Source organism: Macadamia integrifolia, chromosome 2 (genome assembly GCF_013358625.1).
Source record: "Macadamia integrifolia cultivar HAES 741 chromosome 2, SCU_Mint_v3, whole genome shotgun sequence".
In the NCBI taxonomy this organism is placed as follows: Eukaryota; Viridiplantae; Streptophyta; class Magnoliopsida; order Proteales; family Proteaceae; genus Macadamia; species Macadamia integrifolia.
Window position 1 is genome coordinate 11,687,335 of NC_056558.1, and position 26,621 is coordinate 11,713,955.

Sequence of the window (26,621 nt, forward strand, 5' to 3'; positions counted from 1 at the left end):
CCTGGTACTCTAGGTCTGTCCAGAAGTCCTGGGCAGCTCCAATAAGCTTGAACTTAGCAAACCGGTAGCGGACTTCCTCTGGCATATCATAGAAATCGAAGTACCTATCCATCTGCTTGATCCAATCCAGAAAGATCCTAGCATCAATCTGACCATCGTAGGTAGGGGCATCTACCTTAATCATCCGTCTGACATCAAAGCCCCTATCATGGTGCTTATAGCCCTCATCATCTCCATATTGGGTTTGGCGTCTTAGCGGTGGGCACCGACCCCTACCCTGATCTCTACCACCCCTTAGGCCTTGGAAGTTATCCCCTATCTGGTCATAACCGTCAGTTTGGTTATTTTCGTGTACTTCCTCAAGGTTAGGGCCTCTGCCCCTAGGTTCAGTACCAGTTATGTTACGGCCTTGCCGTCCATCAGGGTTTTGGGCACTTGTCTCGAGGGCAGCCAACTTATCGGTAAGGGCTTGGAGATGGATAGCTTGTGTTTCCTGTATGGTTTGAACGGCTTTCATGAATTCAGCTAGTTGCTCCGATTGGGTGGCAGTGCTAGGAGGGTCAGACATATCCTGGTATGCTCTACCACTACGAGTGGACATAAGGAGATGGGCAGCCAAAGGTATGGTTGCCACCAAAGACTCAAGGTCTACTCAGGATTTTCAATTGAGATAAGCAATTAGCCCTTTCAATCTTGAGGTCAGAAATCTCCCTCTCGAGTATATGCTTTTGGATGGAATAACGTCCAATGCTATTTGGTCCCGCCAACTTAAGAAAGAAAAGGGTGTCCTCTAATCTATGGTATCGCTCTCTTAGCTCAGACTCGACTACGGACAAACGGTGACGGAGACTAGACCTCAAAAGATAAGACATGTAAACAAGGGACAGTAGTACTTAATTACCCTCAACCTAGACAAAACCATGCTCTGATACCAAGATGATGTAGGGGGTTCCTAGGTGACTAGGTCTCCTACAAGATTAACTAACTAGGTAGGGTTAACTCAAGGGGCTTAGGTAGATAGGACCCAAGAATCTCAGCAAACACGATTAAGCATGCAAGATAAAACGAGACTAATAAACAAAGTAGCCAAAAGCAATAATAATCTAGACGGAAAAACACATAAATTCTTAGTCAAGTTTCAAGTGGGGACATGGGGAAGGGAACAAACGACATACGAATATTAGGTTCAGCACAAATCTATCTAGACACCCAAATTAGATATGCAAACAATCGATATCCTCTAGCAACCAACTAAAGTAGAAAATCAGCAAGGGTTCTTTGGAGCTATAACAGTGACGAAACAACTTAAACAATCGGTAAAAATAGGCATAAACAAAGGGCAAAGGCAGGTTTCAACGTCAATGGACTACAATATATAATAGGGATTAATGGAGGTGGGGAGGGTTTAGTTTAATGCTTTACCATACTGCTGTTCAGATCTGAGGAGAGAAGAAGAGATCAAGGTCTTCCAAAATATAGAGGTTGCAGTCCACTTTTAGTTGATGAAGATACATCCAGCCGATTGTAAAGAGAGCAACACCAGCAGAGGGTAAACAACAACCGAGAGTAGTAGCAGCAGTGCAGCAGCAGCAGTTTTGTAACGGCAGTAATGTGTTACAGCAACAGTGAGGTAAAGGCAGCAGGTGCAGCAGCAGCAGTTTTTGTAACGGCAATAATATGTTGTAGCAACAGTGAGGTAAAGGCAGCAGGTGCAGCAGCAGCAGTTTTTGTAATGGCAGAAATATGTTGTAGCAGCAGTGAGCATCGATGGGGGAGGTCAGCAGTGGCAAAGCAGCAGCAAAAAAAAAAAAAAAAAAAAAAAGAAATAAGACTGAAAAGAAAGAGAGGGAGGCGAGACAAGAAAGCAGAGAGAAGAGAGAGCCGAGAGAGTAAGAGAGGAAAGAGGCGAGAGAGAAAAGTGAGAAAACGAGAGAGAGAGAGAACGTGAGGGGTAGGCGGTTTGCTTTTGGACTTTTTTTTTTCAATTAACATTCCTTCCTTCAACCGTGGCCTAAGCCATTACATAAATATCAATCTAATTACTAAAAATAAAAAGAGTTAATTGACTAGTAAATAAAGACTTTCTAAAAACTAATCAACCAATAAAGTAGTTTCCTAATTAATTAAAAGATTAACAAGGAAAAGAATATTCTACAAATAAACTACTAAACTAATAACTAATGGGGCCCACAAGATCTACTAAAATCTGGAAAGAGAAAGGGGGATCGAATTTTCCGTCTTCCTCCCTTTTCTTCTTCTTCTTTCTATTCTTCGAGCCACAAAGATGGCTGCTTCTTCTTCTTCTTGCGCCTGTACACTTTGATGTCCCCATCACTCCATCCATTACATGTCTAATATAAAGAAAAAATTCTAATAATTAATGGAAATTACTTGAAAATGGAAACTAACCTGCATAGCAACGAAAATAAAATCCAATCTAAACTAAAATACCTCAAACTAATTTCTAAACCTAAAAAATGAAAGTAAATAAGAAAATCCCAAATCAAAGAGATCCCTTCCATCGCCCAACTGCATTAGTCTGGATATTTAGAAGATACAAAGAAGTATTATGATGCCCGAAACAAAGCTAGGAAGACTATGGAGATGGTTAAGTCAAAGAAATATGAGGATCTTTCTACTAACCTTAACACAAAGATGGGGGAAACGCTGTATATATGAAGAGAATCCAGTCGTCATAGATATTGCTAAGATGAGGGAAAAGAAGAGTAAAGGTTTTGACTAGGTAAGGTGTATCGAAGGTGATGATGGAAGCGTGTTGATAAGAGATGAGGACATTGTGAAGAGATGGGATGTATATATTAGTGCCCTACTAAATGGAGATACTGCGAGTGGGAATGACCCAGAAGTTTGTTCTACTCATTAAGAATTCCCTCGTCATAGATATGTACGAAAAGTTACTGTGGTGGAAGTTAAAGAAGCCTTGAGAAAGATGAAGGCAACCAAAACTCCAGGCCCTGATGAGTGTGAAAAATCTTAGGAGTTTGTGGGGTTGTGTGGTTAACTAAGTTGTTTTAACAAAATTATGGGCACAAGTAAGATGCCAGATGAATGGAGGGGAATCATTGTGGTCCCGATTTACAAAAATATCAAAGTGTAATAACTATAGAAGCATAAAACTAATGAGTCATACTAGAAACTAAAATCTCGGAGAACCAATTTGGATTTATGCTAGGTAGATCCACTACGGAGGCTATTCATCTACTGAGGAGGCTCATGGAAGGTTATAGAGCCCACAAGAAGGATCTTCACATGATCTTCATTAATCTAGAAAAAGCTTATAATAGAGTTCTTAGAGATTTAATCTCACATGTCCTAGTAAAGAGAGAGGTGTCGAGTACATATATGTATATAATTAAGGACGTGTACGAAGGCGTTGTGACTAATGTGAGATCTGCTGGAGGTCAAGGCAAGGAATTCTCAATTACGATTGGCTTACATCAGCGATCGGCCTTAAGCCCCTATCATCATGGATGAGTTATCCCAAGAGGTCTCTTGGTGTATGCTTTTGACTGATGACATCGTTCTAGTAGATTAGACTAAAGCAGGGATTAACGCTAAGTTGGCGATATGTAGATCTACCCTAGAAGCAAGAGTTTTTAAGATTAGTAGATTGAAGACGGAGTATATGATGTGTAACTTTAGTCAATCTATGATGAATAATGAAATATTGAAAATTGAGGAGAGAGATTATACAAAGTGACTTTTTTAGATATTTGGGGTCAACTATAAATAAAGATGGTGCTATAGAGGATGATGTTTGCTAGAGAATTAAAGTAGGATGAAGTGGAGAGGGGCATCCGAAGTGCTATGTGACCGGCATATCCATTTAAAGCTTAAGGGAAAACTTTATAGGGTGGTTGTGCATCCAGCTATGATATATAGAGTGGAATGTTGGGCAATTAAGAAATGCCATATATAGGTGTAGCGGAGATGAGAATGTTAAGATAGATGTGTGGCAAAACTAGAAAGGATAAAGTAAGGAATGAACATATTATAGTAAACTTGGGAGTTGCCCCAATCAATAGCAAGTTCCTTGAAAGTCGTTTGAGGTGGTTTGGCCATGTTCAATGGAGGCCTGAGGACACCCCTGTAAGGAAGAGTGATTTGATTCATTTTCAAGGAGCTAAAAGAGCTAGGGGCAAGCCTAAAATAACCACAGACGAAATGGTGAGGAATGGCAAGCTTCGTCTCGGCCTTGTTCCAAGTATGACCTTGGATAGGAGTTTATTGGAGGTCTAGGATTCATGCTCCCGACCCCATTTAGCAGTGATTCTCCCGCCTTGTTGGGCTGGCCTCTTTCCTCTTACTCTCACCGATATACTCTCATCTTTTCGATTCCCCCCTCCCCCCCTCCCCCCGTCCCTATTCTCTGTTTGGCCCCATTTTTTCTCTATTGTGTTTTGTTTGGATCCATATAACTAACCTCATTAAGTTGGGATAAGGCTGAGTTTGTTGTTGTTGATGTGGAACAATGAGGGATAAAATGAATTGCATGCACATGCTACAGCTGGCTTCTGCAGTACCATTAATTGAGTTATATAGATTCATTCTATATAGATATGCCATCGATGGGGTCCAACCTTGAATAAATTTTTTGGGGCAAGTGTTCATCCAAAGTTTGTACTTTATGCTTTAAACATTAGAGAACCATTGGACTTATCCCTGAATCTCCCACTTGAGTGGAATCTCATTTTCTTTTTTATATTAACAATTTAGTTTCCAACACAAATGATTGGAAAAAGCAAGAGAGAACTATTGTATGGTAATTCAGTTTTTTCATTTAGTGACTTCAGTGTACAGGTTTCTACTTTCTACAAGAAAAAATAAAAATAAAAATAATAATAATAATATTAATATTAATAAAAGAGACTCAATGTAGTTCAATTATTGGGCTCTCTCTTTTGGCCTTGTGAATTTTCGTTACTTTGAGTCTTTGAGTTTATTAATTTTTGTTCATCAAGTGGTATTTTGACTTTGTTTGCCGGCTTACTTTCTTACTTGTGTATCCAATTTGAAGATTTATGGAACAGATTCTCTTTATAATGGTGAGAATGGTTGATAAATAGGTTTTGGCATCCTATTGAGCAGGTCAGGAAGCTTTTGGAGAGGCAATCAATCAAGTGGACAGAAGAAGGGAATGGAGAGATAATATCGATCAAAGTGGATGAAATTGATCCAAAAAGTCTTAGTTTTGCGAAAAAAGCGCAGTAAATGGAGTGCAGGTGATTGCAAGGTCTTACCTCCACCTCAACTTTTGTGTAGCTTCAAGAAAAACATATTTCTCTTTGTACAGATTTGACGCAGTGAGTCTGGGAGTGCATCTGAACAGGTGATTGATTCAAGAATCTAAAGAACTTATCCTTGGGACATGTTTGGGATTTTGAAGTCGACTGGAAGCTTTGGTTGGTATATAGCTGGGTAGTCTTCCTCTGCTCCTTCACTGCAACCATAGAAAACTGATAGCTCAACACCAATTTTTTGATGTTCTCACCATTTCTTGCCTTTTGGATCGTCTCAAAATTGAAAGCGAATTTTTCTATCTGTGACAGTTAAAATCTTCAATGGAGATATTTGAAATTCGGTTGTTTTCTGAGACTGCACCTTAGTGCGTAACAGTTTTTAATACATACACCAAGCGAAAAAGAAAATCTAAGAAATACAATCGTTTTTTGCTTCACTTTTGGCCATAATTACTTAGATTTGTGTAGAAAACTATTATAAGGTCATATTGATTTCGGTTTTCAATTAATCTCTAAGATTATTTATATTAAAAAAAGAGTAACCCAATGCACCACGTTCCCACTACTAGAGGATTTGGGAGGGACAAGTCTATGCAGCCTTACCCCTTATTTTACAGGGGAGATTGTTTCCAAGGTCTGAACTTGTGATCAACATGTTGTAATGGTGCAACTTAGCAATTGCGCTAGACCTGCCCTTAAAGTTTATTTATATTGCCCCTAGAGTTTATTTATATTATGTGTTGCAATTTGCAAATGATTTTCTATGAATTTTTTTGTACTTTGGTATGTATTTATTCTTCTTTATATGCACTTGCTCTTTTCTTTGAATTTTTCACTCTTATATTTAAGAGCAAAGCTTTCTAGGTGGGACATAGGAGCTATGCCTAGACATGGGGCACGGAATGATCCATGTGCCCCGCCTGGGAGCGCACGCCTTTGTGTCACACTTAGAAAACACTTGCTCATTTATTCATTTCTTCTTTGCGGTGTGTAAGAGCATCAACATGGATGGCATTTTTTATATCACAGGGGGGGGGGGGAATAGTTTTCCTATGTCTAGGCGCAAGATCCATCTGATAGGCAGCTTTTTTTTTTTTTTCCTCAAGACCTGCTTGACTCTGTATGCCTAGATGCAGGTCTGTGTGAAAAAGATTGTGTTGACCCCCACCCCATGTGCTAAAAAAGCCTTTATGTGGTCTACCATTAGTTTGTGCCCCCAAATTAATTATCGGGAAAAGGATCTTTGAGCTGCTGTAGTAGGATACGCCAGCACCTGTCTCTCTCCTCTTCATATAAAATTGCCATGCTGCCCCTCCTATGGTCTATATCATTTATTGCAATTTATTGGTGTGCTCACCTATGCCCCTTGCTAAGAAACCCTTTCCCTTGATTATATTATAAGTTGGGGCTCTGGCAAAATTATGCCAAGTCCTTTTTACATCTTGTTTCAAGGATTCCTCAAAAAGATTTGTAACCAGCAACTGCAATAGAAGAGAAAAAAGAAAAGAGGAGAGAGAGAGAGAGAGAGAAGAGGAGGAGAAGAAGAAGGTAAGCCTACCGAGAAGAGGGCAACTAATTCTATATACTACCGTCAATATATATTAGTCAATGAGTCACAATATAATGAGGTAACTAGTACCTCGTACGACAAGAGAATAGATAGAAACGTACTCTAGTTAGGAAATAAAAATTTAACCTTACTAGGAAATGAGAAACTAAAAATGAAGGTAATTAACTAAATCATAGTTGGGACAATCCCCCAACTCGTGACTCAATTTCAACACTCCCCCTCAAGCTGGAGTACACATATAACAAGAGAAAACATCTAGCTTGGACCAACAAGAATAGAAAAATTAAATGTAACACTGATCTTGAATAGTAAATGTAGATGCCGGAGAGCACCCACATCATAAATCCAGTACCATCAAAGGATCTTCCCAAGGGAGGCAAGTAGTAGGTGGAAGTCATCTCTACAAAAGGAATGAAATAAATGTAATAAAATGTACCATCAAAAGCATTTTTTTCAAAAGAAAGTAGGTAGTAGGCAAGCAAGTAGCAACATCAGGATGCTAGGATAAGCAAGTAGCAGCATTAGTTTGTCGGGGACCAAGTAGCAACATTAGGTTGTTAGGGACCAAGTTGCAACATCAGGGTGTCAGGGACCAAGTAGCGGATAAAGCATACATATAAGATCTCCAATCGAGTAAATAATAACTCCAATCTCCCCCTCACGTGTAGCATTACACATGAACAAATAATGTAGAACATCTAATGAAAGAACATTCCATTGCTCTAGATCCCAATAATCAAAAGCGTCATGATAATGTCCAATCTCCCCTTCACAGTAGAAAATATGAACAAATAATCTCCAATCACCATGTCATGCAAGTACCAATTTTTGAAAAAAAAAATGCAAATTTTAAATTAAGGTGATTTCAATCCAATATAGCAATAATATGGCAAATGTATATTTCCAATGGTAATTTTGTAATTATTTCATGCAATCTCGGTTTCAAAACCCATCATTGGCACAATTATGGGCCCACCAAAGCAAGAGAAGATGTAAAATATGTCAATAACAAGAGATAGTGGAAATCTAGTAATCAACTAAAAATGTGCAAGGGTTCTTTGCTTGATAAAAGGGGAGGAAATGGTAGAACGGTAAATAAACTGAAATTCACAAGAGGATTGTAGTACCATAATTTAGATGACATTCAAGTAAGGGTATCAATTGGTCCGGAATCAGGTATTCAGTTCGGTTTTAATTTTGGTTCCAAGGAGTGTTAGTGTGATCCAAAATCGGACCAAGTCCCATCTCAGTTCTGAAAATTGGTATTCATACTTGACCTATCCGATTCTGGTTCCTATTTGGATTTTGTATTTGATTCTTATTACAATATCTAGTTTCAAATTCGATTTTGTTATGCAGCTGCTATTCAGAAGACAAAATATAAATGTTTATTCACTATGTTATTGATCTTGCCCAACAAAAGAATGAAAAAAAAAAATCATGAGCTATCAATCATCATTTCACTACTTTAAAACACAATATGCAGAGAAGATGAAGAACATAATACTTCAAACTTGAAGAGTTACAATTTAGTAGATTGTTTAACTCATGATTCATGAGTCCCAGCGCAACAAAAACTAAAAAAAAAAAGAAGAGGGCTTTAGAGTTGGACTATAATTAAAACCCTATAAGATGATTTATCATTTAGGTGATTGAATATATTAGGTTTCCATATAAGTAACATCAAGTTTTTAGTTAAAGAGGAAAAAGTGGACATTAAGTTATCCGGTATGGTTTCGGTTAGAACCGCCGGTTCTTAGCATAAATCTAGATCCAAACCGAACCAAATTATAAATACTTATTTCAGATCCAAGATTTAACCATATTATAATGGGTTGGATTTGGTTCAGGGTATTTGGTTTGGATCTGGATTCGGTTTTTGGTTTCGGTTCCGATTTGACACCCTTACATTCAAGTAGAAGCCTAGCCTACGCAAAAGGGTAAACTTGGAAGGGTATGTAAAATATGGACAAACCAAAGGGTATAAAGTAATTAAAGGTGCAAGTAAGGATAATATGAGAAGGTGCAACAATAAATAAAGGAAGAAATTAGACAAATAACTCTACAAGCAAACTTCACCAACTCAACTTGTAGGTAATAAAGAAGGAAAGAGACATAGGCAACGTGAATGTCTCTTCTCCACGTAGATGAATCCGGATCAGGTTCACGTACGAAAACAATATCGTACATCTTTGGTCTGTAGATTTGAAATCTATTAAATGAAGAAAGAGAAATGGATTTCAAATCTACGGATCAAGTACGTACAATATTGTTCTCATACATGGACCTGATCTAATCTTCTCCAAATTCGGATCAAGTTCTCGTAAAAAAAAATCTTGTACATCTTTGGTTTGTAGATGAACCCCCAACTCTTGACTCAATCTCAACAAGATCAATGGAAAGAACAACCCTCACAGATGTGGTCTCATCAAATGCTTCAAAAGTTTCCTTTTTCTGGTCACTAGAGCCCCTTTGAGCATTGCTTGCAAAGCTTTGGGGGGAACTATAAGTAGGATGATCTAGCCTTCTAGCTCGACATGGACTATGACTTGATCAAGCAGATCATCAACCGAATCCACTGCTTCATCTCCCTAGCTACCTTCGCTACTTTTACTATTGGATTGACGCAAGTGACTACCAGTACTGATGGATTTATTTCTTCAACTGAATCAACAGGATCATAGCAATAAGCTTAGCAGTCCGTAAATTTGCTTCAATGGATGGATCAACTGCCTATGCTACTAGATTTCCTATTGATGTTGGGTGAACAGTAAGGGTTGTCCAGGTCGACTGGCTGTGAGCCTGATCATCACTTATTGATGTGGAACCTCTTTAAAACCTTGAAAAGTCTATTGGATGGCCCCTTTAAAACAGTGCTTCACTTTGTCACTCTTACTTCTCTTTACCGTCGTTGAGGAAGGAAGCTACCTCTCTGCTCGCTGGAGTTCAGCAAAGACCAATATGCTCGCTGAACTCCAGCAGAATAATCTCTACTGTGGTTGCCTAACTTTCCAGTGCACCTCAAGTAGAATGATACTAAAACTCCATATAAGGGGCAATCTATTTTTACTATTAGAGGGTGGAAATGGGATTTGATATTAAATGAAGTCCGTAAGCTTGTGGCACAATGGTTAAAGTGTACTTTTGCAACATGCTCATAATAGTTTCGAAACTTAGAAACAGCTTTTTCTACGAAGCAAGAGGTAAGCAACGTACATTTGCCCCTCCCAAATCCCCTACAGTCGCAGGAGCCTCGTGCACTGAATTGCTCTCTTAGATGATATTGAATGACGAATGAAAACGACAAAATGACCACCTTACCCCTCATGAAATGGGGAACTGCCATTAATGTTTTTGAATGACGTATCTTCTCACTCAAAAGCAAGGAGCAAGAAGTATCAAATAAAGCTGGTTATTTTTCCATATAACAAAGCAAAGAGGGAGCATATGAGATCGTAATCCAAATGCACGGGGAAATTTCTGGAGAATTGAAGCTCCAACAACCAAAATAAAAGGTTTTCCAATGGTAATGTCATTGAAATACTTGCAAGGCAACAGTCTCAAAGATTACATGTTTCAATATACCATTTGGCCAAAATTTGCTATGCCCAATATTCAAAGAGAATGAAGAGACTAACGTGCATCCTCTGTTCATATGCAATCTTGCAAGAAGTACAAGGCTGTGCATCACATCTTCCCATGGAGTGGAATGCATCACAATCTTTAAACATCAGTTAGAAAACTAAGCTCTCAAATACTTTTAATCCTATTCTTTCCAGAAAGATGAGAAGGATTCCAGAAAATAATTGCTTATTCATATGGCATGCCAGAAATAAATCATGGGTAAAAAGGAGAAAACCCAGATCCCTACAATGTTATGAAACTTGAGAAAACAAATCTTAGGGATTTAGACCACATTACCCAAACCAAAGAATAAATGAGGAAAATGGGAAGCAGGAAAGCAAGACTAAGATGAGCTACCAAGTCTTTTTTCATATTACAGGTTGCCGCAGCCACCATTCACCTTCCATCATCTCCGACGGAATAACAAGCTTGGATGAGCTTTTGTTTTAGTGAACTCTATTCAGTATGTGATTGCAGGCAACCCAGTATGCAAAAGCAAGTGTGACCCAGATGGGACTGTCAAGACTCAAGAGCAAGGGGGAACATTGCCAAAGAATTTAACTCAAGACAGCTCGGTGGTGGTATAGCAGTAAGTAGCCAAGGATAATGTGGCCTGGCATTGGGGAACCTAACGTTTTGCAGAACACTAGAACCTCTCTCTTTCTCTCTCTTTGCAAGGAATTAGTAGGACACGGTGTGTGGTTTACCAAACATATAATTCATATATCCTGGTACTTCTTATAAACAAACTAGTCAAACTATAAAATAAGAATCAGAGATGCCTCCCATTTATATAATTCATCTCTAATTATTTCTGATGCACAACATTTTAATCATTTGAATTAGTTTGCAAAGGTGAGCAAACCTCAGGTACAGTATACCTGGAGCCACCAGTCTGTTCAAGTTCCAACTATGGCCATGACATCTCACCTTAAAATAAAATTCCAAAACAAACATCACTGACTGTGGAACTGAGAAGTTTTGACATAATTTCATAAAATGAGCGATGCCACATCCATTGGGGTACAGTATAATATTTTGAAATCCACACCAGAATATAACGGTCAAGCATCACATCACAATTCCTCAACTTGTGGCAAACTGTGGAAACCTTACAAAGGGTCCATCTGCCACTAGAAACACCACTTCCCGTCCGACTTGCATGTGTTAAGCATGCCGCCAGCCTATATCAATCACTGCCCACGTTATCAATGGAATGATTAGCTAACCCTTCAAGGTCTATGAAGTCTTTCTCCCCGTCGAATGATTTGCTAACCCTTCAAGGTCTATGAAGTCTTTCTCCCCGTCTCTTCAATCCTAGTATACGAATGGTCATGCCCATTCATTCCCGAGGTAGCACTCGACTGAAAGGAGAGGAACCTCTAAAAAGAACCAGCCGCGAAGAAAAAGAAAAGGGTTGCAGGTCTTAGAAGCAAGGCTAAGGGTTCACCTCTCGGGGTTTAAGCGGAAATTCCCAGCTTTCTTAACCTCCTTTGAATTGCCGCATTTGACACCAACAGGGCAGGTAAGACATGGCTAATTATTGTATTTTTTAAGCTATTCAAGCAATGCACAAGGTACAATTTCCTTCTGATTATTAAAAACTAAAATATAAGAAGAAAATAAAACACACAATAACAAAACTTCGATAGGTCAAATTTTTTTTTTTTCTTTTCATTTTTGTGCTTAAATATAACCCACTATACAATGAAGAAAAAAGAAACCAAAACTGGGGGGAGGGGGGAAGCAACTTACGGCAAACAACTGAGGCCATGTAGCCAACCTGATGACATCAGCAGAACTGGTAATATATGAAGCTTTTTGCTTCCTGATTTCAACAAATGTAGGAAGGACATACACAGCACAGCTCAGGAAGATCCTTGAGTGAGTCTCTGCATCTCATTTTGGTCATTCAGGGTCTCCATCAGGAGAGGAGGGGCATACTGCGCGTTCCCTTGATGCTCCTCAGAATCTTGGCAGAAAGACAGGATGATGGTGTCAATTGACATCTCCACTACCGCAAAGAATAGAGTCGCAACAACATAGCCAAGCCACCAACAAACCTACACAAACATAAACATGAATGCATTTTCAACAATGCATATAGCAAGTTGGCAGGATGAACTGCACTATGCCACTTGTTCACATAATGTTGACTATATCACAAGAAAGCCCATGTTATGAGAAGTGGCAAAATAGAATAAAATACATAAAAATCTTAAGAAATCATAAAATTTAAACTATCAAAAGGTTAATGCATGATAATATGTCATATCCTTCCATCCAAGGGGTTTAAGGAGCAGTATCCTAGGACAGATCAGTACTAGACAATAACAATCTGGATTGTTCTGGATCAGTTGATCCACCATATAAAACAGATCAGGCTGTTTTCATCCAAACCCGAGTTTTAAAATATGTGTATCTTGCAACAACTGAAAGTAAAAGAGGACTTCCCAATACCTAATCTTTTCTTTTTCATAAGTAAATGAAGCAAAAGAGTTGATCTTTGGCCAAAATTGCCAGTCCCAAAGAGAAAATACTAAGGGTTTTCATAATATACCGATTGTAGATATTAGAGAATCTATGACAAATCTTTCACAGCAATGACAGAAGATAGGGCTAGTCTGAACAGAAAGAATGGAAATTGATTAAGTCTCTGATGACAATACTTAGACACCAATGTTCTATAAAGCAAGTGTCAGAAACTTGGAACACACGGCTTAATTGCTAAGTCTCAAGAATCTTGCAGTTCTTTCAGAATCCCAGAGTTCTTTTAGTTTACATGGTGAAAACAGATAATGTTCAATGAAAAATGTCGCAAGGAAACAAACCTAACAGATTTTTAGTATAGCAAACTATCAAATTAATGGCCAAAACACAGTGCAGGTTGATAGCATAAAAACCTATTAACAGCTGTCCATGGGAACTTTCAGTTGTAATCTGGTTCAGTTTGAAAATGATTTTTTTTTTTTTTTTAACAATTCGGTTGTTCCAATGGAATTTTCCGGTCAGCATATATTTTCATAAAAGGAGAGAATGCTGCCAGGATGCATAGCGTACTTTAAGGCCTCCTTGTATCTCTCTCTCTCTCTCCTCCCTGTTAGGAAATGACATATCTGCCCGTATTGTAAGAAGAGAAAGAGATAGACACAGGGAGGTGCTAGAGTATGCTACGCAGCCGGACAGCGTTCTTTCAGCCTTTTGTAAAATTTAAATAAAAAAATATTTCTATTATATATAAAGAAAAAATAAAGAGTCTTAGAATTCAAAACAAAATACATAGTTCTTTCCATATCTATTGAGCCAATATTTTTTATAACATGAGCTTTAAATGTAGTCAAGCCCATTTTCACGTATAACTTGATCAATGAGTAGCCAATTTTTTACCTTTTCAATTGTGGGGCAATATGGCAATAACAAGAGAATCTTGGGTTAAGTATGAGCCCATAGAAAATATAAACACCCAAAACCCTTGACTCTTGCTTCGCCTTGTAAATAATCTTCCACTTTCATTTTTTCAGTTTTGCAGTCTCTTTTACCTCCACTTTCCTCTTAAGATTTGCAAGTTCGCCCACACGATTCGAGGGCTTATCAGCAAGAATGGATGAAGGAGAATGAAGAGTAGAGCATTGTTGAAGAGAAGAAGAGGGGAGAGAGACAGAGAGAGAGAGAAGGGGGGGAGGGGAATGAATTTGTGGATTTTAAATGTTCCCCTTATTCTATATTTACTCGAAAAAGGCGATCAACCTACAGGAACTGTTCATTATATTTCAAAGAAGGCAGAAGTTTTTAAGAACTTCGCTTAATCAAAAGAAATGAATTAATGAAACATAAAATTAGTAGAAAAAAAGGAGGTTCGCCCGTATTTAGATCTAGCTTTGTATAACTTTTTCTCCACTATTCCTTTTTTTCTTGATCTATTCATACCTATTTACTACTGCTCCGATATGATCTCATATTTATATCCTTCTATATTCTATATAGATATAACGAATTCAAATTCTATATTTTTTACAGAATTCACTTCACAAGAACACTTCTTTCCGTTTTCATCCGCCTTCACAACAATTTCAAAGGTCAGCTTTGCTTTCATGTTCATTTGAAGAAAAGAGCTTGATTGAGTTTGATCCGAGCTTCACTCTCACCTGTCGCTCTCAAGGATTGGTCACAAAGGAAACCCTGAAAACTGAGAATCTCCTATTTTGGGTTAATATTGCTCCTAAAAAAATTGACTGTTGAGATGATTTTTGTACAAAGATTCTAAAACAGATTTTTTTTTTTTCCCAATCACTGGATAGTGTTCTTAGCCTAATGGTTGTGGGCTGCTCTGAGGTGACTAGAATACTAAGTTCATTTCCAACATGGAAAGGAGAAACATGATAAATAATAGGTGGTATGGGATGGCCACATCTTTACAGGTCCGAGAAAGGAAGTTTAAACTATATCAGTAAAAAAAAAAAAAAGGAGAAAGGAAGTCTAAAACTTGCAGTATGTGTGTGAGGACGAACAATGCAAGTGATGGATGATATCATACATCAGTAGCATCTTCTGATATGCAACATGTCCAATGCCCTCAATCCACATCAACAGTACAACCCACGGAGTACTGCAGCATTACTAACAGTAGCCAAGACATCTTAAAACATTTAATGTTCAAAAGAGCTAAAATAATCAGGCATAAATTCCATTTAGACAGCCATCAGGATAATCTTAACCTGACAGTCCACCATTTGAAGCCACATGTAGGTCTGGTCATGAGTCATGACAAACTGACTATTGGATGAATTGTACACCCCATGGATTAACCACGTGTCTAAGTTGTGATCCCATCGCCACCATAAGGCCAACCATGTATTGAACTTTTACCCCTCATGTTTTCAGTAGTCAAAACAGATTGGTAATAGTTTAATTTTCAACCAGTTTTCCAAGCCTCATATCTCGACATGGAAAACTTGGACTAGGTTGAAATTTAGTATACGAGTAGATGATGAAGTGGAGAACACCTCATTAATCTGAGGGCCAACAGGGCTACTATGCAGCAGGTATTTGGGCCGTTCATGATAATTTTAACCTGATAACATGGCTTCTTTCATCACATGGCGGGGTCACCATTGGATGACACTGACCACATTAGGAAGCCTTTATGAACTTCCACCCAGCTGCTGTTATTAAATTTAATAGTCAACATATGCCCATTGAGCAACAACCATTACTATTCCAGCCATTCCATATGTTAGATTCCAACCCAAAAGCTAGAAATATTAGGTGGAGGAACCAATATGTATATGAAGTCACATCCAAGGTCCCAGACAACTGAAGTGGGATTACAATTACTCCCAACATCCCCACTCACGTGGAAAGATGCATGAGGGAAAGACAGCAAAGAGATGGCTCTGATACCACATATACCTAACCACACAATACAGTGAATAATAAATTAAAATAATAACTAATAAGAGAGAGCGGGAGAGAGCACACTCTGCTGTAAATAATCTGTGCCACTAGATTTCAATCGAAAGGGCCCTGAATTCCTTTTCACTGTTTCAGCTCATTTCTACCTATTCTGGTGCAGCTAAGCCAGATCACTAGATTCTCAATGTTAAGCCAAATAATTCCTAGGCTATCGTACATTTTGAAATATTGCATGCATTTCTTCCATTAGAATTCAAGAAAGAAAATCAAGAACACTTCATAATCATGACTTAGAAGTTAGATCGAAACCTTACCAGAACAGGGAACAGTGGAGAGGATATCTTGTTGTGGGCAGATCTATATTTATGAGCGTCTAACATGAGAAATGCAAACACAGCACTGGAGAGGCTGACACACAACTTCCCAAGAAAGAGAATCACATCCCCGATCACATTCACCCTACCAATTCGAAGAATGTTATTCATGATCAAACCTGTTGCAATTGAAGAAGCTCTAAAAAATCCTTTACCCATTATGGCAATCTGCATGCAAGAGGATCCAATTCAGCAGGATAAATGGTCATGGTAATCAAATAAGTAGCAAGATCTCTGGTTAGAACTCAGGACCCACAGCCAAGAGCTAACACACATCACGGCTGGAGATTCGACATCTGCTTGGTCCAAGTGATCTCCAATTGACATCGGTTTTCTTTTTTATGGAATAAAATGTGCAAAAGGTCCAGAAAAATAAAATCTCTGGACTTTGACAGTTATGATTATCTGATAAGCACAATCTTGACAGTAGAGCTCCCACATGGAACCCATCTGATGGTGGATGTAAGCCCCAACTTACCTTGTTTGCCATGTGAAAGGCAGATGCATGTTGTGCATCTTCACTTTTTCCATACCTACCACGTAGCTATAAAATTCTGAATCTAGTAAATGAGATTTCAAAACTTACCATTATGTAGGCATTGCGGTTCACAGACTTCACAGTCCAGTCAATACATCCACGACAGCACTGAGAAGAATGAAAGCCAACCTTGCCAATACTGCTTTCAGGTGTGGTATTTGAAACTTTCAACTTCCGGCGGAAGAACTCAAGTATGTAGCGGACTGATTCAACAAATGATACAACCAGAGAACCAATGGCCACAGAACCTAGGCTGTACCGCATGAGCCGCTTCATTGATGAAAACACAGGAAGAAATGGAATCTCTGGCTGCGTTAATTTTGAGGGAGTGGGGAGATGGAGGTCAGAATAAGCACAGAAAACACAAAAATCTATGAATGACTGATCGTATGACTCTTTCAAGTTCCTAAATTTGCAAGTGGACCAGTGTGGCAGTGTCACCTTTTTTAATATGAAATTTGGAAATTAGGCAAGGTTTAGTGATGTATAAACTGATTTCCTGCCAAATCTGCCAAAGTCCTCTATATACCATTTTGATATATTTGAAACTTTAATGGTATTTTGAGTCTTGTCCTTCAAGAACTCGGATCAAACTCCCAAAGTATTACAAAATAGTCAGTTTAAACCAGGTCTCAAAACAACTACTGACCAAACTGACTCCTCAACATTCTGCAGGGCTGAACAAGTGGAAAATGGCACCTTAAAAAATTGAAAAAACCTCACAAGAAATTTTTTTTTTTTTTTTTTTTTTGGGGGGGAGGGGGGGGGAATAAACCTCACAAGATGTGATTGTACAAATTCGAATTGACTGAGTTATCATGCCAGCACTTCTACTCAGCAAAAACTAAGTTAGAAAAAGTTTATTATTTTAAGCTATTACCAGCATAATAGCAAATCCAAACACCTACCCCAGCATGTACACACACTCACACAAAGGGAAGAGAGATATTGAGAGGGGATGAAAGGTACAGATACTCTGATCACTGTCAAAGCTAAGGTTCCTTAGAGGGGAACAATAGGAAACCTCTTGCAAGGTGCAAATCCAAGTCTCATAGACCACAAGACAATTTTATTCAACAATTCATTCAAGTAGTTTCATTACAAGACCTTCCCTAGACCTTTTGGATTTCTCTACACTCCAGCCAGCAGACTATTCAATCCTTAACCTATCCCGTTTGATATCTGTCACAGTACAATCCAATCTGCCATTACACCGGCTGATTGTTGGTGGTTGTTCCTGTGGTTCTGTTTTGCTGCTTTCTTTTTCTTTTTCCTTTTTTTCTTTCTTTATGTTTCCTTTTACACGGATCCATGTAGCCGAGCCCATTTAGTTGGGGAAAGGATAAGTTGTTGTTGTCGTTGCATTAAGAAGAAACCTATAATCACGCACTAGTCAACCATTCACCAGGGGAAAAGTGAGCCAATTCTCTTCAAGACTCGTTAAATAAATGCAGATATATACTAGCTTCACTATTCAAAAAATGATACTAGAAACATAATACAAACTAACATATGCACAAAGATATCCCAATTTGCTTTTGATGACAACCTAACTAGAAGATGACTCTAAAGATTTAATTGAGTTCAATATGAGCAACTATTTCCAATTTTCCATTTCTCCAGAAATTAACCTCGTTGGTTTCTAAAATGCATATACAACAGGTGAAGGTGCCACTGCATGTATAGCAGCATCCCAAATACTGCAAAACCATAGAAGAAAAAAGAAATGAAAATTTTGGGGGCTAGGGAGTATGGAGTGGGGACCACAGGCAAGTACCAACAAAACTCAACTGAACAAACTGCCTCCTCAAATTTTCAAAAGCCAATTTAACACTTGACAAAAAGTTAAGCTTCAAATTCAAAAATAGCAGTGCACCTTGTATAGCTTTCATATTTTTAGTAACTTACCGAGATTTCACCACGAGCCCAATAATAAGAAGCAACAGATCCCGCAATCACAGTTGAGGAACATGCAATAAAAAACTGTGTGGCCCAATAACAGCCAAATAGGTGGAAAAGGATGGCAATTGCAATATGAGGAGTGTAATGGATGCTATAACCACAGTGACCACAGCTCACTTGCTTAGAGGCAAGATCATAAGCACAATACTTGGACTTGCAGTCATTCTGAACAATCTGGCCAGAGCTGAACAGATGGAAAGCCGCCGAAAACCAGAACATGTAAACTATCAAAAGGATAGTATATGGTATAACAGGAAATATTATGAGAGCCTGAACTTCTCCAATGACCTTCGCAGCAACCTGCAAAGAGATCCTGTTAACCTATCCACTCCATGTCTCCATCTACCTCTTAAACACTCTCAACTGAAAGCTTGAAAAAGGAGAGGGGGGGGAGTCGGATGATTTCAGTGGATTAAAGCATTAATGCTATACAACATGAAGAGGATCTACCAATTTTTTATATACCAGGCAACATGTTAACCATACAGGAGTGATAGTTGAAAAACAACTCAATGGAGTTCATTCATGCAAAATGAACGACTTGATGACCAAAACCATCATTCTGCAACCTATTTGCTAAACTGTTTACCCTATTACTTTATTAAAAATCTGAAAGAAATGCAATAGATATTATTTTAGAATTTCTATCTGATCAGCTAGGTTCTCAGAAGACAAGTCATCTAGACCACCGAAGGATCGCCTGTCCTATTTCTCCCCTCCTATGTTATATAATGATGGTCTAGCACCTTATCTGCTAGCATCAGCTATTAGAAAATCCCTGGATTTCATTCATCAAGTATCATTGACCTCTTCCAGAATAAAACAACTTTCACATTATACTTGCCTTCAGGACAGATGTTGCCATAAGGATGCGTCTGACAATGGCAAGTGATGAAAGAATAGCAATACCCATTACGATGGTCATAAGAACAGAAACAGCACGAAGGTGATTTTGCTCCTGAAACACACAAGATTACTCAAAATTGTCAAGCAAATTAAAATGGTTAATAAGCTCACAGATCATTAGTGCTTAGTTTATGAGGACACCCACCCTCGCGGAAACATGATAGTATGGATCACTCTCACCAATGACGGGGGAGATGGCATCATTGCCAATCCAGCCAGCTAAAAGCATAAAATCCAAAATAATATCAGTTTATTATATAATTACTTAAGCAGAAAATATGCATAAAAATGATTAGCAATGAATCCAAACCTCATACAGAAAAGGGTATAACAGATATTATTGCAACACGAGATAATCGACAATAAAGTTTAATAACATTTATAATAGATCCAAAGAACTTCCTCAACCTTTCAAGTAGTAAAATATTGTGACTGATATTATGAGAACATTGAAGAAGATAACCGTTATCCATGTCATTCCCGCAACAAAATGCCGAATCATCAATAGCCAGATCACTGACAAAAACAGCGGCACGATTGCTCCACAAACAATCAAAACTGGCCATGCCTTCCCAATATCAGCCACATATCTCTGCAGATAATGGGTACATGATGAACACTGACCTCGAGAATATACAAATTCAAACATATGTCTGAACAAGGAAACAAGTGACTACTGTAACAAAAAATCATCTTTTAAAAAGCAAGACATTTTCAGGAAGTACCAAAATAGGTTGCCTTCTTTCTTTTTCTTTTTCTTTTTTTTTTTCTTTTAATCTCAGGATTTTAGATACAAGGACTTCATCAAACTTACCACAGAAGAATTTAGTTTGACAGTGAAAGTAAAATATAGTGCATAATTTTCATTGCAGACAAAAAATTTAATAAAGAATTATGTTAATATCTCAGCAAGAATACCATAATAATCATCAGAAGAAAAACAATCTAAGTTCCGAGGTTTGCCAACCTTTAAGACAGCTGATCGAGAATTGATGGTTTTATGTATAGACTTATCAATAATAATGTCTTCATTGATATTTACACCACCCATCTGCTGCCAATGTCGCAAAGACATGTTCGATGCACGTACAATAATTTGGCAACTCCAAAAAACTAAAAAGAAAAAGAGGAAATTAGTTAACCATTTACAGTTTAACATAATTTTGAGGAATAAGAATATGCCATGGCCTACACATGTACATGGAATAAATACTTACCATTCACACTTGGAAATATAACAGGGTAGCATGGACCTTGAAGTTGAAGAGAGCTGTTCCTCATATCTGGTGTAAGGTACTCAAAATAATCATAATTCCTATCTATCCAGTCATTCATAGAAAGATGAATATCTCCCTCTGGATAATCGCAGACCCAGTTGAGCGAGTCTTCAGATGGGATGGGGCAATCCAACAAGCAGATACTCCTAGCATCAGCCAGCTTGAACTGGCCATTTTTTAGGCCGCTTTCATAAACCTGGTTGGGATTTACCCAGTACCTAAGCTCCAACTCTCGAAGACCAGGATCTGCATGTTTGTCCCCACAAACATTTCCTTTGTAGTCCAGCCCATATGTTAGCCTGTCAATATACTTATGCACCTTAAGCAGGAAATGATAAGAACTTATAATCCATGCATCAAGACATCTGATCAGCATACATAAAGAAGGTCTCACAAACCCCCAACAGTCAAAAGAAACAACTACACCATTTCTGGCACTAAATTTTTATGGTAATTTCTGGTAATAATGTATAAAAAGGGGCTCGACCTTAACTTGGTTGACCAAATTTGACCAATCGAGCTGGCATTATCAAATGATGGGTTTGACCTTGGATGGAGGCCCTGGGCAACCAAACCCACCAAGTCCTGCAGTATATGGCATGCATGTAGCAGTAATGTTTGTAAAGGTATGTAGTATATAATCAAAGCTCATGGTTCACTGGTGAGACTGGCGGTTTATGCATGAAAGTATAGAAGTATGACTTTGACATGTTTATAAGCTCCAGCCAAGGTCAACAACTACAAAGCAGGACCGTGGAAGATCATACAGATTAAGAAAAGTACAAGATGCAAAGGGATCAAAAGAAGACATATATGCAGGGAAGGAGGAGGTGGAAAAGCAGATGGAGAAAGAGATGGAACCTATGCGGAAAGGAAATAAGGTTTGATGAGATACATATGTGACAAATAGCCTGATCAAATAGCAACACAACCTATGTTTGTCATGTTTTAGAATATTGTGGCTTAACAAGCAGGATTCAGAGAGCGCGGCAGACTTGAAACACAAGTAGAAGAATGAAACATTTACACTTAAGAAGCATTTTCACTAAAAAGGAAATGCAAATCAATGGCTCATCCAATGGGCAGTCTAATACAAAATCATGAAAGTCAGATGCACTCGATTTCAATCAAAGTTGAATCACTAGCCCTTGCAGCTACCCTATTCTATGTACAGGTCCTCAACAGTTCTCAAAAATGTTCCTTTGGTCCAATTATGCCACCGATCGAACAAAGAAGGGTGATTTGAAAGAGAGAGAGAGAGAGAGAGAGAGAGAGAGAGAGAGAATTAGTTCACAAAACCAAGCTACCAAATTCCACAGTTATTGTTCTAAATTATGATAGTCTTCTCTCATGTCAGAGATCTCTTTTTCACTGGCATATTGTCACTTTACAAAAAATGTAACGGGGAATAAAGTCAATATTAATATTTGAAACAAAAAATAGCATAGGAAGTTGAATCACAGTCTGGGTTGACCATCCATCTTTTTTTACCACATACTAATTGAAGCTTCAGTGTCGCTCTTTGTGTAACCAGTGCAACTTCTAATTACTTTTTGAAAGAATAATTCTAAAATCTGATAAAAGAGTAAGAAAAAATATATAGAGAGAGGTAGTAGGTTACAGAAAGGAAAAATCAAAAGTGTACAATGATATCAGCATGGTTATATTGTACAATACCAAGGCTATGTTCAGCTAAGGGTTTTGAGACATCTTGAGGCTTTGTCCCCACTCCCCACCAAGAATATCACCATAATAGTGAAGGCTAAATCTAAACATGAGATCTGAAAAAACGACAATTTCTCTTCATTGGTAACAGAAAAACATTGCGTTCAAGAATGGCATGGTAAGGCCACATGAAACTGGCATCAATCGTCCTAAAGCCAAGAGCCGCAATCCTCGGTCGCCTGTAAATCCAGTACGCCATTAATGAAAACCTTCAGTTTCCAAAAACCCATAACTCGGAGTCACCTCTTTAGCCTCCAAACAAGTACGAAGAACCAAACTCCGTGAAAGAAACAACTTCCAATACTCACAGAAGACCTCGTACGCATACCTTAAAAGTTCAAAGCATCTTTCCTGCAGAGTGAAATCTTACCACAGCCTTGACTCTTCATCATTCCCACAAATGTTACCATTGTGGAACAAAATCAAAGGAAAAGGTCTAAACTACAAATCTTCCAAAACAGAAACAAGCTTAAAAGGAAAACCAAAAATCTTCACAAAATGCTATAATGGGTAGAGAGAGAAGATAAAGTAACCAATAAAAACGTTATCTTTACATACTAAAGCAACAAAAATGGAAAGTAAAGAAATGGAAAGGAGATGCATTTGGGAAATGAGGAAGCAGATGAAGTGGGTTAGCATCATTAGAGTGTTTACCTCAATGGGTCTCCCTGGTTGAATCCGATACTAGAATTAACGATCATTGCAACCCAGAAAGCGATGAAAAGTATGAGAAACACAACATCTCTGCACTTTCTGTTGTGTCTTATGATCCCATCCGTCTGAGTATTTCCATCGCTTGAAGGGTACTTCCCTATGATTGCTCCCAGAGGACCCCTCATTTCTCTTCTCTCTGTGTCCCTGACTCTCTAGTATCTACTACTACCACTACTACTAAACCCTCACACTAAAACAAAGAGAAACCAGAGAGCAAGAACAAGAGCAAAATGAAATTCAAGAAGAAGAGAGCTAAATTAGGTGAGAGTGTGAAAAGAAGCTCAGAAGCTTTTTCTTTAAGGTGAGAGTGATGTCACCAAGGTCTAGAACAAAAACTGTAGATCAGATCAAAAGCCATTGCTTTAGAATCTTTTCCTTGAAGAATGACAGATTATAATACAAAAAGACTGGAAAGAGAAAGAAAGAGGGATTGCTTTAGAAAGCAGAGTGAGCAAAATGAAGATGGGAAAGAGGTAGAGTGGGGCCCATTTCTATAGGATGGTTTTGATTGGGGAGTACACACAACACAGTGTTGGCCATGGATCCTAGTTTTACTGTATCATAGCTCTTTTTTTAATTATTAATTATAAATTAAAACGCTTAATTTGAGATAAAGACAACAGTCGCAGAAGAACAGAGGTGAGGTCTAATGGGAGTGGGGGGTCTCAGGAAATCAGAGTATCCACTTGTCCAAGAGATGGCTTAACAGTTAGCTCGGCTACCACTCGACTCGGCTTCAAAATTTAGTTTTTAGATCCGGTTCCTCTCCTTAGCGCTCATCGCCCACATCGGTTCATAGTGGATCGATCTCCTTTTCTTAGTTGTGATTGCACACATCGACCCATAGTTACCTAGACGATTGCCATGTGTCTAGGTGATGATCCAACGATGCCTAATTGGGAACGAAAAATAAAGTGTCGACAGAGGTGTTGAGAACGAAGCGTTGGCTTCGTTGGATCGTCATCTGGACATGTGGCGATTGTCCAAGTAACTATGAACTAGACCTGAACAATAATCACTCATAAGAGGAGCCAAATCCGCTCATAATTACCTGGGCGAATGTCACATGGCTAGGCGATGATCCAACATTTTGAGAAGTACAGAGAACGAGGCACTGACAAAGTTGAGGAGAACGAGATATCAAGAACCATTGGATCATCGCTTGGACATGTGGTGCTCACCTAGATAACTATGGGCAAGACTTGGGTGGTACCATGGTGGGCGCTCAGAAGATGAGTCGAATCCTTGAATGGGAGCCTTCTAGCTCTTCCTAGTTCCTCCTTCCTACACGCCGTCTACAATGAGCCATGAGACTCGGCTTGAGCGGGTGGTATTAGCCCGCATAATAAAATATCTGACTGAATCATCGGCTTGTAGCCTCTTGCCGCTAAATCTGAGAAAAAAAAATAAAAATAAAAAAAATTCTTCCCTCCAGGCTTCTACTGTGAAATTTTAAAATTCTTACTAAATTCGCGCAGCAGAGAATATTGAATGTTAATTAATTGCTCCCTCGAATGACACCCTCATGGCCCACGGGCTATGGACTATGGACCATGAGCCCATGACCCAGCCACACCTTTGTACGGAAAAATTATTGGTCAAAAAGAAACGGACCCACAAGAGCAGAGCGGGAGAAGTGGGGATTGGAAGGTTTTCTTTCTTTTCTATCTTGTTGTCTTTGAAACTTGCAACTGAGTTTTTTTTTTTTTTTTTTTTTTTTTTTTTTTTTTTTTTTATGATGAGTTGAAAGTGAAAGTGGATTGAACTCCTCTATGGCACAACAGGGTGTTTGACACACATCCAACAGTTAGAAATGCTCAAGCACAGTGCCCAAGGCGATCGCATGTGGCCTAAGGAGTTTCTGGGTGTTGGATATGTGCCGGACACTATGTTGCGCCATTGAAGATCCAAGTCCACGAAGAGTTATTGAAGGAACCCCAGCAGTTCCTCTTCCTTTATCTTCCTCGTTTTTGAGTTTCATCCCTCTATTTACTTTAATAGGTTGAGAAGAAAAACTTATAGTTGTAGATGCTCCATTGTGATTAAGTGGTCTTGATCATGGTCTTGGGTTCAAATCATGAAATAGTTTCTCTGTAAGTTAGGTTAAGATTATGTACGTTATGACCTTTATCAGACCCCATTATGGCGAGAGCCTTGTGCATGCCTTTGATACGCACTACCCATCATTAAAGGGGTTAGCTAATCTGGTTTTGTTTTCCACCATAATAAAGCATAGCATGTATTTTATAGAGTACACAGTTGTCATATTGAAAGAACAGGGGTCAATATGCCAAGAAACATGACAGCGAGTTGAGCCAGTAATCTTTAGTCCCGCATTAACTGGATAAGGATATATGGGTTATTGATAAATGGTGGCCTCCATAACATGACATGATGCACTTTAAAGATGTGAAGGGAAACCCCAACGTAAATGGTATCATGTCGATTAAGGGACTAAATCAGGAAAGAGGTAGTGGTCATTTCGCACTTACCTATGTCTTGGCATAGGGGCGTGCTCCCAAATATAGAACACATTCAAGAGATTATTTTATCCGAACAACGACAATAATATGAGCTGGGTTTGAAAGATGAAGAAGGATCCCTATACCTTGGGTCTCACTTTTCTATTTATAAGATGAGGTAGTGAAACCTAATCCTAGATGAAGGTGTAAAGGGACAAATATTGGTAGGCAAAATTTATATATATATATATATATATATCAGGTCTCCTTGCTCTTCAAGTTTGTAAAAGTAAACAAATAAAATAAATAAAAAAGTTGTAATCTCGGTCCTCGGTATGGGGTTAGTCTTGACCAATAATGATCCGGATTGCATTGGATTAGACTAATTTACCCTTAAAAATTCAGTTTTTATTACTTTTTACCTTTTGGATCATACTAGTGGATTCAACATTGATCGATCCATATTCGAGATCAATCTCAACCAATATCAATTTGATCCAAACAATTTCACCAATCTCAATCCAATTTTTCGAACCATTATGCCGAGGTCGTCCCAAAATGATTTACATGGTAACGCCTACATAGACGGTAGTGCTATAGGGGTGTCAAAAGTTGACCTGCATTGGTAGATCTGATCGGTTAGTAAACTGTTTGGTGTTTGATTGTAGCTCAATGAGAGCTTGAGCGGGATTGCGGGGCTGATTGACACTGTTTATAGTCAGATTACCTTGTTTTATATATTGATAAACTCGTTTATAGCATATTTATAACTAGTTTCCCAATTAACACCATATAA

The 26,621-nt window shown here is 38.5% G+C and overlaps 1 protein-coding gene and 1 long non-coding RNA gene across 4 annotated transcripts; one reads left to right on the forward strand and one right to left on the reverse strand.

The window, feature by feature from the left end:
* The first annotated feature begins 4,129 nt into the window (after positions 1-4,129).
* LOC122071890 lies at positions 4,130-5,698 on the forward strand. The gene is made up of 2 exons (XR_006138304.1): positions 4,130-5,254; positions 5,351-5,698. It is a non-coding gene; the product is annotated as an uncharacterized LOC122071890 (long non-coding RNA).
* A 1,105-nt stretch (positions 5,699-6,803) lies between these two features.
* LOC122059881 (choline transporter protein 1) lies at positions 6,804-23,736 on the reverse strand. Of its 3 annotated transcripts, XR_006134135.1 has the most exons (11): positions 23,304-23,730; positions 20,865-21,223; positions 20,615-20,760; positions 20,056-20,239; positions 19,793-19,866; positions 19,586-19,699; positions 18,688-19,041; positions 16,828-17,088; positions 16,182-16,409; positions 12,211-12,518; positions 6,804-7,231 (listed from the first exon to the last, which is right to left on the reverse strand). XR_006134135.1 is itself a non-coding variant. In XM_042622931.1 (10 exons), exons 1-10 carry the CDS (start codon positions 23,486-23,488, stop codon positions 12,324-12,326), a joined length of 2,100 nt encoding a protein of 699 aa, XP_042478865.1. In that variant the 5' UTR covers positions 23,489-23,730; the 3' UTR covers positions 12,091-12,323. The 3 variants fall into 3 exon arrangements, 2 of the variants coding, with proteins under 2 accessions (XP_042478865.1, XP_042478878.1); XM_042622931.1 differs by lacking the exon at positions 6,804-7,231 and having other exon boundaries at positions 12,091-12,518; XM_042622944.1 differs by lacking the exon at positions 6,804-7,231 and having other exon boundaries at positions 12,380-12,518; positions 16,182-16,326; positions 23,304-23,736.
* Between the last annotated feature and the right edge of the window lie 2,885 nt (positions 23,737-26,621).